The 12,021-nt window shown below is 40.0% G+C and overlaps 1 protein-coding gene across 1 annotated transcript in view; it reads right to left on the bottom strand.

Annotated features, from left to right (window-relative positions):
- The window catches only part of CC2D2A (coiled-coil and C2 domain containing 2A), a 59,708-nt gene extending 49,662 nt beyond the window's left edge, over window positions 1–10,046 (bottom strand). Inside the window, exons 1-4 of the mRNA XM_074147636.1 lie at window positions 9,976–10,046; window positions 8,850–9,040; window positions 1,399–1,487; window positions 775–884 (exon numbers count right to left, since the gene is read on the bottom strand). Coding sequence (XP_074003737.1) covers window positions 775–884; window positions 1,399–1,487; window positions 8,850–9,040; window positions 9,976–10,046 — 461 coding nt within the window. The remainder of the gene's footprint in view (window positions 1–774; window positions 885–1,398; window positions 1,488–8,849; window positions 9,041–9,975) is intronic.
- Window positions 10,047–12,021: the final 1,975 nt, after the last annotated feature.

The following is a 12,021-nucleotide window of genomic DNA, read 5'->3' as shown; positions in this document are numbered from 1 at the left end:
CTCAAGTCCACATTTTCCTAATATGAATGAATTAAAACAACACTACTTAACTGAAAGCTATGACAATTACCTTTTAGAAGAAAACACTGCCAAGAACCTTCCCCACAACCTACATGATTAGGTAATTCTCCCCTAGATGAGCAATTTAGCTGGGCTAATTCATATTGTTTGAAATTCCAGATAAAAACATTACTGCTACATGCTGTTACTTCCTTATGGGCATATCAATTATTTGGAACACATTTTCTACAGGCAAGCAATCTCTTTGTGAATTCTGAAGAATATCTGGGTACAAGTTCTGCACAGGCATAGCCTTTGTTATTTTTTTAATACAAAATTAATTTTCTAACAAAGAACATGCTTATACTAAAACCCCTGAATATAAAATAGTAACAAGGAAATACAATACAACACAATGACATAAAGCTAATATCCAGCCTTTAGCAATTACACTGTGCAAATTTATATAAAGCTATAATACAGTGGTTTGTTCTGTCACAGTAGCTTTTAAATACTTCAAGGCACCTTAAGCAACAGAAGTCATGAACCTGTAAATGACAGAAGTTTCACGTGATGGCTATATATAATGAAAGCAAATGATTATTGTTAAATAGGTACATTAAAAGCAATAATCAGAAAGGTTCCTTCCTGGTCACTAATTCAAACAATAGTATAATTTTGATGAAACTGATCTTCAAGACTATGTGTAGTCTTTGATAAATTCCATGTTTCACATTCACTTTCTCATCATCAGAACAGCAAGACCCAATGCACCTTCTTACCGTTTTAGCCAGTCTGGCTTCTGTTTTCCTTTCTCTGATGTTTTTCAAACGCCTGGGTTGTGGACTGGGGTCTTCTTGCGATAAATTAATTTCTGCTTTTGACTAAGCAAACAAACAAAAAAAAAGCTTATCTATAATAGAAATATAACAAGACCAAAGCTACAATAATTCCCAGGAATTCAACAACTTATGCATGTTTGTGTTAGGGACAGAATCTTTTAACTATATAATCAGCTTAAGTGATTTTACAGACCTAGATGCTAATACTCCTTAATAAACTGCATAGTAAACTTACAAGGAAATACACAGATTTCAAAATAACGTATCTTTTTGACAAAAACACAAAAGGATTTTGCAATGATTGTATCATTTGAATTATGAAACAATGACAACTTTTATGTTATTACAAACAAATTAAATAGAAACTTTAGAAAAAATACAGTAATAGAAATACGCTGGAAAATAACCGTACTGATGAACCAAGTATTATTTTGGCCCTAGAAATAAAAAAGCAGGTATCTCAATTGAGAATCACATAGCACTAAGCAAGCAAAATGAAGTTGGTGGTACTTAGAAGACTAAAGTTAACCAAATGGGACTTCTGAAGGATTCTTACCCTTGCTGCTTTTAGTTTCTCTCTCATTCGCTCCCTAACAGAAGATTCTACAGAGCCTGTCCTTGATGTAGAAGGAACAGGTGGCAAGTCTGAAACAGAGAAAACACAACAACATGTTTAAATTAAGTATTTTCTGAAAGAAACTTAAAATTATGTAAAATAAAACCATATATACCATACAGAGTCCCATATTCCAACAGAAAGAACTTGCATGAGAAAATGTGAAGGAATAAAACATTTTTTTTTGGAATTCAGAACTTATAGACTACCACTTACTTGCCTATAGCTGCAATGGATTTACCCTTCTTTTTCTATGGACTACCTTAAATAAAGCACATATACACTTTTTTTTCTATTAAAAATATGTAAAGACTTACCTGACATTTTATAACTTCTTAGTCAAAGCTATCCAAATCTAATTTTGAATGGTGATGTGCTATGAATCTTGATATAAGTGTGATCAAAACAGTACAGAATTTAGAGACTTGCTCCCTTTTTCAGCTTAGATGTACCTGCTTTTTGTAGTGACAAAATATTAAATTTCTGCAGTGGTGCTTTTGTGCTATAGCTCTAGTACAATCAAGAGAGTAAGATGCATTTTACCTTGTTCCATGTACAACTGACAGCATTATCAAGTAAATTCCCATTTCACACACACACTACTCGTAACTCTACTTGTGCCACCCCTCTGGAATCTACAGATCACCTCCTCCAAGCTCATGAGCAGTCTGTCCCCATACTCAGGAAGTAAAGAAAGACCCACAGGAGGCTACATGGATGAACTAATTCAAGTTACACATAAAATGAAAACTTACAAGAGATGTAAACAGGGACAGGAGACCTGGGAGGAATACTAAAACACTGTCCGACCATGCAGGGATGGTCTTAGGAAAGCCAGAGCCCACCTGGACTTAAATCTGGCAACAGATGTGGTGGCCAACTGGATGGGATGTTACAGGTGTATTAGCAGCAGAAGGAAGACTATGGAAAATGGTTACCTGCTGCTGAATGGGGCAGGGGACCTGGTGACAGGGAACACAGAAAAGACCCAAGTAATCAGCACTCTCTTCATCTCAGTTTTTATTACCATTGGGAACATCAAGCCCCAGAGACCAGCGGAAAAGCCTGGGGCAGCAAAGACTTACCCTCAGCAGAGGGAGATCAAGTAAGGCCACATTTAAACAAACTGGGCATACGCAAATTCATTGGTCCCAATGGGATGCTCCCATGAGTACCGAGGGAGCTGGTCAACGTCACCTCAAGACCACTGTCAATTATCTTTAAAAGACCGTGATGATGATCAAGGGAGGTTCCAGAGGACTGGAAGTAAGAAACCATCACTCCTGTCTTCAAGGAGGAGAATTTGGGAAACTACAGGCTGGTCAGCCTCATCTTGATACCCAAGAAGGTGATCGAGCACATAATCCTGGAAACCATTGCTGAATATGTTAAGCACAAGATGAAAATTGGGAGTCATCAGCATGGATTTATGAAGGGGAAGAACTTCTACCTGACCAGTAAGACAACCTTCTGTGATAAGATAATTGGGTTAGTGGATGAAGGGAAAGCAGTGGATGTTGTTTTTCACTGTTTCCTGTAATACCCTTCTAGAGAAACTGAAAAAAAGTCCCACAACCCACCCACCAACCCCAAGAACTCAGCAAAACTTCACATCCTTTGGGATCAAGTATTCTCTGCTGATCCTGTGAAACACACAAATCTGAGTTTTAAATTGGTGGCACATATTTACATTTTTTGATCGACAGTAAATACCAGGTTTGGACACTGACTTGGGGAATCATGTGATTATGAAAAAGGAGAATTACTGTTTGTTGCAGCCTTTGAATTGCTGCTCGCCAAAATCCCAGGCTTTTCTTCCATAATTAAACTGAATGAGAACGCGTCTTTGAGAACCAAACTTAGTAGGGCTTCCTTTCCCTTTGAAGTACCCCATGGCTTTCCACCCCTTATCTTCCACATATCTTCCTCTAAGATTGCAATTTCTTCAGGTAGATTCAGCAAATATGAGAAGGGTTGTACCCTACTGCATTTCTTGATATCTAAATAAAAAGAATGAATAATTATCCAGTTGTTTCCAGAAAAGCTACGCTCTTGGGGTCAGAAATACAAAGGAGTGGATACCTACAACCCATCCTCTCACATAAACACAAATGAAAAACATTTTAAACCTACAATATAAATGAGATTGTATGTGTAAGCAAATGGCAGCACTTGCAGCAGCTTTATGTATTAAACGCACTCATGGCTGTCTTCTGCACGGTATTTTGAGAAGGTACTCATCTCCTTCTCATGGATAGCACTACCACTGTGAAAGAGTCAAGGTTATCTTCTTTATGAAAGAATATTTTTAGCTGAAAACATAATTTTGTATACCTAATAGCTTAGAAAGTCATCACTTAAGTATTTTTCTTTTTGAAAGACCTAACTCATTTCTTCATTACCAAAACTGATTCTAGCTACATAATTGTCTCCCCATCTGCACAGACCTCTTCAGTCTTACTGGAGCCCTGGAGTTCACCTGGAAATTCTCGAGAGCTTACTGAAACTTAAACTTTGACTGCTATATGCAATATTAGCTTTTTAAAGAGAAGTGCTTTACATCACTTCTTATATGTGGAATCCTCAGATGTTATTTTCTTCTCCTGAACTTTTGTAACTAGTTTGTCTTCCCAGAAGGAGCTCCATCGTTCCACACAGAACACACCAGCCCTTTTACTGGAACAACTGTAGGACGATTAGCAGAAGACTGTGGCTCGTTTTGCACATGTGCTTTGTGGTGCACGGCTTTTCTCTTTTCTTTAATTTTTAATCTGTGAACACATAACATTCTAGGTAAATAAGTTTTTCTTGCTATCTATCTCCACTTACAGAATTATATTACTTGTCACTTCTAGGAGCCAAACACCAATTTGTTCTTTGCCCTTACGAAAGAGCATTGTTTGCCAAGGTCTAAGTAAAGGGTGATTTCAGGTTTATATAAGGCATTAAATTCATGAAAAGGAGATAAAACAGCAAAGGGTAAAGGCTTAGGAGTGGTAAGGTCACACAACATATATCACCTTATGGGTGATTCAATATTATTCCAAGAGCTTTACTGGCGGCAGAAAATACTGTATGTTGAATATACAACTTAAACATTTAAAGGCTACCTACCATACCAAATTCTAAGTGCAATCTAATTTCCAGCATGACCTTAGTCCACTGTCATTTAGAAAAGAAAAATACATTAAGATAAACACCACTAATACTGATCCTACTCAGAAACATCAAAAGATTTGGGAGAATCATAATCTTTTCAAATTACACAATTTCCTGCCTGTATTTGTACAAAGTGGCATTCATTGTATTTGGGAACTTCAAAAAGAAAAATACAAGGCCCAAAGTGAGTATCACTAGCATGAGACACGTAAGAGAAAAGCAAGCATCCCATAACTACTTCCTTAACAAGAGGAATACTAGAGACAGAAATAAGCAAGTACTCAGCAGAGACGCCAAGAGACAACACACAGAAAAGTCTATTTGCATTTTGTCTTTTCTAACAAGGAACACAGTATGAGTAAGAACAGGGTAAGAATTAACAACAAAACAGAGAACAAGATCTAGATAAACATTCATCAGACCAAGCTAATTAAAAACCATCATTGCAGGGTATCCAGTAATTAACTGGCTGCAACAACATCAGAACTCTCAGGGATTCTGAGAAGTCACAGAGAATAGGCAAGTTCCAAAATCCTAGGCAAGTGTCTTTTAAGAGAGGGGAAAGCATGAGCTGCAGAAGCAGACAGAAGTCAATCTAACTTCAACTCTAGAAAAAAGAATCAGCCTACTTGTAAATATTTAAGAGACAGTAAAATAATAAGCAAAAGGCGGCCTAGATTAGCCAAGATCAAGACCTATCACGCCAATTTAATATTCTTCAGCATATATTCTACCCATTGTTGTGAATAATGGAAAAAGACTACATCTCAACTTTTGAGCTTGCCTTATAGAAAGTGTCTCTCAGTAGGAAATACTTTGATGAAATGACAGGGTGGGCAGGGGGAAGGGGATGCATGCAAGTCATGGGAAAACAACATTTAAAAAGATAAGCAAGAAACATTTAATAAATTCAAACCCCATACTGTGTAGGTGTTTTCAGGCTCTGCCTCAATCTAATGCCTATAAAACATTTATTAATGGTTTGAATGATGGAATAATGTCTATCTGTATATAAAAAGTGCAGGCAAGAACTGGCAGAAGTCACACTTGCTCAAAGACTGACTTTGAAGAGCTTTTGGAATGGAGAAAAAAAAGTTCAAAATCTTTTATAACTTCAAGCCCACAAAAGGTTGTTGCACACAGAAAGGTTCTGTGTGTCTGCTGGAGATGGAAATGGCAGACTTTAATTGCAATAACGAAGGTAGTTACACACTGGAAAAGCTTTTTAACTTTTGGGGTATTCTAGCATTGAAACTGACTCCCTTAAATAGTTATGGAATCTTTACTGGTGCAAGCTTTAGCTAAAACAAACAAACAAACAAAAAACCCAACCAAAAAACCAACAAGAAAACACCTCCAAAACCAGGTCTCAAGACTTAAACAGAGTAGAAGTGACTTAAAGGGAGAAGCTGGTCTAAGTTACCTTTTGATTTCCTTTCTGTGACTCTTTTCTACCATTGTATTCTGTTCAGTTAGTGGGTAAAAACATATTCTAGTTCATTGGAGAAATGCTTTATTTCAGTTCCATTCTGAGAAATGAAAACTAGAAAGCAACAGATTAGAATCTGCTTTTGATCTCCTGAAATACTTCACAATTGCTTGTGAACATTTCCAGACAAACCAGGTTAAAGTGAACAGCATAAACATGCAAAATTAGTGCAGAAAGAATCTGCCACTGCTTTAAGCACCTTTTAAAGCATCAGAACTGATGCTCTGCATGCAGAATTATTTATGAATGAATCAGTTCCTTGAGACAACAGGGAACATAATGAAAAACATTTTAAGGCTTTAATAGTTGCAGTAAAATTAATTCAATGCATCAATTATTGTGGGATCCTGTGGTTCTTTGAAAAAAGGACCACATAAAATTTTTTTCTTGCTTTATTTTTCTGTACATATATTGTTCTGCTTATGTGAACGGGCTCTACAGCTAATTAATTTGTGTTTAACTTCAAAATATATTTTTGAAGTGAAAGAATAATACTGATATCCATGAGAGCATTACTTTGCAGGATCACCATGATAGGCCTGTATCAAAAAAAATTCATACCACTTTTTGCATTGGAAGTGTCATTATCCTACAATGGCTCCATATTTTACTTCCGGCAGATTTAACAAGCCTGCTGGATACTCAAACTGAAATAAAGCCAAACTGAGAACCTGAAAATGTCATATAACTTTCCCCCTTGATTCCCCCTGTACTTGGAGGAGCCCAAACCCACTAGGTCTCTGTGTGACTTCAAAGCTCTTTACACTGACGGAGACCCAGAACTGCTGCAATTATCTCGACACCAGTCCCGTATCTGAACGGGATGCGGAAACCAGGCATGAGGGAAAGCAAACAGACAGACACTTATGCTGTGACCAAGCATCTGTTACCTGAAGGAAAATAGGGAACTTTCATCATAGGTCCTAGAAATACTTTTGTATTTTTCATGGATACAATCACTGCACAAATCACTGCAACGCACTCCAGAAACTGCAACCAAATAACTATACAAATTCAAAAAACCTAACAATGAAGAAAAAGATTTTGTAACACTGCAGTTGTCCTGGCTTAACAAGGGAATAACTACAGGCTATGTAGAATTTTTCAGAGGCACCTGGAAAATGGAGGGGGGTGGGGGTGTGTGTGTGTGTTACATTTTATTACTTTTTTAAAATGGTTAGTTATCACTTGGCAAGAAAATGATAAGCAGAAATTCAAACACAGATCATCAGTGTAGTAAAGGCAGTGAGGAAATGAAATCTACTTTTACCTTATGATTGGGCAACAAAATAGCAGACATCAGTGTCAGCATATTCAAAAGCTTAATATACAGAAGATGGAAATGTAAATTACTTATGAATCAGACTGAATTCTGGGGGGGAGAAATGAAAAAAGTTTTGGATAGATGCATAAAGACTTTAGCGCAAGGTGCAGCCTTTCTCAAAATTGGAGATGCAATTTAAAAAAAAAAAACCAACAGAACAGACGGATAAATTATACTGCAATTAAGTAAACCAATGACAGTCTCTTCAGAATACACATGCAGTACTTTTCACTCAATTGTACAAAATTAGCAGAATTACAGGGACTTCAGAAGCAGCAGTAGGAACAAGTAACAGAGTGAAATACTTCAGAAACCATTTATCACATAAGGGAACTAATGGCTAGTTTTATTCTCAGAGTACTGCTGTGCTGTTCTGTTTATTCTTGGAAAATGAGCTTCTGTAAAAGAAAACAACCATCACTAGAGGGTGTCTCTTGATTTCCCCATGCAATCAATTTTGAAAACTGTTTGGACTCCATCTGTCAACAGCCTATCACTTCCTAGCACAAGTTGGCCCAGTGAGCCTCAAAAAACATTCAAAAAAAATACACAGAGCTTGAAAGAGCTGGAAACATCCCTAAATTGTAGATGTCTGAAACAAATACCATATTTTTTGCTAAAATGAGTTTAAGGACAATACATACATTTTATTTTGATAAATCTCGATACTGATGAAAAACTAAGCATGGTTATACTTCTGGATTTTCATTTTATTGACTTTTTAATACTCTGTTCTTCCTATTTAGGTAAACCCATAAAACCATGCAGTAAGATCCACAACATTGTTGTTGTCCAAAGTATTTAAGAGGGATATTGCAGAGATTCTGCCAAACAAATTGAAGACTATTTTTTGAGTATCGACAACCTCCGTTTTCTCCAAGCCTGCAATTAGATATTCACTTCTAACAGCTGCCCACTACATCACTCTCTTGCCCTCTTCTACTTTGTGAGTAAGTAAGAGTATTCCACTCGCGACAGTTAAAGTAGCCCATCAATAAATCCAAATGCCAGTGTAAGCACGAGTAACGCTTCAAGGACAAAATATGAGGTTCACGTTCAAACTTGGAAATACTGCAGGTCTACAATAACACCTTGAGAAAATGCTGTGTATTTTACGTAAGAACATTTCATAATCCATTCCTATATGAATTCCATAGGGGTATTACGCCTTTTGAGCGCAGCGCTCTGACCGTACGCATAACGCTCCCAGCCGACTTAGCATATGACAGACCCACGCAAGGACCCCTCCGACCCTGCTTCAATACCGCGAATGAAGAGCGAGCTTAATGAAGCCCTTCAAGGGCAAGAGCAATTAACGAGCCCGCTGCCGGCTCAGGACCACGTGGAGCGCGCTCCGCCCCGGCCCCGCCCCCGCCGGCCCTGGCCCCGCCCCCCCGCGGCGGTTGGGGAGTCACTCACCGCGCGGTGCCTGAGGGGCGGCCGCCATGCTGTCGCGGCTCCTTTCCGCCGCCCGCGGCTCGGCGGGATTGACGGCCTCCGGCAGCTGCAACGGGGCGGAAAGGGAGAGGGAGGGCGCATGAGTGAGGGGAGCCGGGACGGGAGAAGAAGCGGACCCGGCGCCTGCGGCCGCCGCCGGTGGGACCCCGGCCCTGAGGGGGAGAGCGCGAGCGCGCATGCGGGATGTCAGTCGCGAGGCGGCGTGCGCATGCGCGGTAGCGGCCGGCCGTCAGCCCGCGCAGGGGCGGCACCCAGGCGGCCGCAAGGCCGGGGACTGGGCCGGGAAAGGGGAGCCGGAGCCGAGAGCACTCACCGCTTTCTTTCTGCCGTGGCGGCGGGTGGTCAAGGCCCTCCTCAGCCTTTCCACCTGGGCAGGGTCCTCCTCCGGGAACTCCGCCTTTCACAGAGAGGGAGAGAGAGAACTGCGCTGTGGGGTAGTTAGCCTTGTCCTCAGAGCCACGGAGATAATCTCTAGTCTATCAAAACACCCGATTTAAGCAATTTTCCCTATATATATGTTCCACTGATGCCATCGGCAGGCTACAGTCGTGGTACTGGCTGAAGTTAGGACACACTGTTACATGTTAGCGAGATTAAAGCCTACTGACAGCTATAAAGCGTATTGCCTTATCTATACAGTTTATCTTCTTGTACCACAAAGAAGTTTTTTGGGTTTTTTTTCTCCCCTTCTGATGTTTTATTGACAGTTTAAACATGATCACGTCAAAAGCATTTCTGCAGGTGAGAAAACAGGCTAACTTCCAGTCTCCCAGTTTTTTCAACCTCCTCAAGGCTAAATACACTTGACCAATAATTTGGAGATAATTTAATCAACCAAGTGTTGGATCAATATGAAATAGAAAAAAAAAAAACCACATTAAAGGTGCCTATTTCACAGCATATGGTATCCACAGTTGCAATCTGTTTGCACGGAAATAAATAATTATGCAAGCCTGCATTAGCTAGGATGGTGCCGAGCGATCTAGGGTTAAAAAGAGCTTGCAGGACACTCTTGACCGACTTACTTCACTTTTCCCAGTTACATATATAAAAGATTCCTGTTGCTGTCAGTGGAAAACGAGCGTACGCCATTGTTGTCACCACTGACTGGACACTAACCTCCATGATTATCCTCTGGGATTCTTCACGGTGGCTCATCTGCTCGCTGGCTGACACCCGGCTGTCACAAGCAACGCAGGAATTACTGATGAGAGATACACTTGGAATGCGTGCATAATGATCACGAGATACATCCCAGTTTAACCTCTGCACCCTGAACACTGAGAGTTGCTGTATTTGATTACAAACAATTAGGAAGTTTTAAAGTTTCTCTCTGTGCAACTGAATTGGTTGCTACTAGGACTGCGGGTTCCCTTCCTCCTTTACCTTCAGTTGACAGGAAAGTGACCGTCCCTGCACAAACCTTGCCCAAACGTAGTGTTACCGCAAACCGGCAGATTAAACTTTCTAAGACTCAATTTGAAGTTTTAGAAAGCAGGCATTCTTTATTGCGGCGCCGGGTGCACAGGGGGTTGCTCCTCCTATTGTGCACCCCGAACGCTGTTGTCAAATTAAATTTATACACAACAGGTATACATATTCCATGTAATTCCAAGAAAACATTAGCATATTCATTACATTTCCAAGAATTCATTTACATATTATAATTAGCTTTGGAGCATGCATAGTTGTGCCTTCTGGTGGCCCTCATTTTGAGTGAGGGTCATTTCTTCCTCAGTCTTCATCTTCTTCACCTGTCCTTTGGCTCACTTTTCATGTTGGCAAAACATTCTAACTGCTTAATTGCTCATTAAAACTAATGATCTCCCTGCTACCACCTGTTTGTCAGACAATGTTCGTATTTATTGCATCCCTGTCTTAGGCCACCATGCTCTCAAGGCCACATACATCCTTTCTTATCTTACTAAGTCCTTGAAACCATTTGGGATGGTTACTAAAATAGCTACATTTCTTCTCTAAAAGATTATCTGCAGTTTAACCATTTATAAACTACATAAAATCTGCCTTGGGTATCAGTAGCTGCACCGGTGCAGAACCCCAGCCCTGATGTACTGACCTAACAGAGGAAGTAACTTGTGACAGCATAGATTATTCTGGAGTTCAAAATCCCCATGAAACCACTCACAGGAGTAAAATGCGGGGCCTTTTTTCCGTACCTGGCTAAATCTCCTCTAGCAAGAGAGCTAACTGAGGCCTACTGTTAGGCCATCTGTTGTTTCCCCATCACTTCTTTGTGCCGGGTTCGTACATACTCGCCTCAAAAAAGGCTTCCAGCCCGGGAAGATGCCTAATAAAAAAGCAGGAGCAGCAGAGGAGGAGCAACGTGCTTATCTCCTGCCTGAGGCTTAGCCCTTACCAGCTACTAGCCCAAATGATTTTCAGGTTTCTAAATAAGTCTCAACTAGCACAGGGAGCTGAACTTGCCCTAAACGAGTGGTTTTCTCAGACAAATGTGACTTATCTCCCAAACAACCCGTGAATTCGGCTCAGCACCAATTCCCTCAGTAAGTATCTCAGACCAGGGCTAAAGGTGATCTACCCAAAAATGGGAACGTTTCCTTGCTGCAGGCAGGGTTCAGCAAATGCTCTCTTCGTGGCACAAAAAATAGGGCGCTGCAAGAAGCGGCAGCATTTTTATTGTTTGGCACATAAACCTCTTTTTCATATCAAGCTTTATGTATCAAATTTAAACAGCCTTTCCGAAAGGCATGTGTAAAGATAGAACGCTGGCGACATAGCAGAAGGGTCTTATGGTCGCTTTCTTTAAAAATTTTCTAGCAGTTCTTGAAGTTAAGTACTAAAGCAGGCACTTTAAAATGTAATAAACAACTGGGTGCAAGAACTATAAAGCTCTCCATGAGCTCAGAGGCCGTTTCCAAAGCACTTAAAACTGACAACAGAAACGCAGTGAAGTTTCTCTCACCCCTCTTTAAAAAAAATATAACTACATCAAAAGTACCTAGAAAATAATTTTGAGGATTTGGGATTCTTAAATCTGTCCCATTCATGGAAACACGCAGAATGCTGTGATGTTGAAACAGATCTAAAGGAAAATGTTCGTTTCCTACCTGAGTTTCCTTATACAGCAGCTTTGGGAGTACAGAAAGAGCCA

The sequence above is a fragment of the Numenius arquata genome, chromosome 5 (genome assembly GCF_964106895.1).
Source record: "Numenius arquata chromosome 5, bNumArq3.hap1.1, whole genome shotgun sequence".
Classification (NCBI taxonomy): domain Eukaryota; kingdom Metazoa; phylum Chordata; class Aves; order Charadriiformes; family Scolopacidae; genus Numenius; species Numenius arquata.
This window is presented reverse-complemented; position numbering and strand designations above follow the sequence as displayed.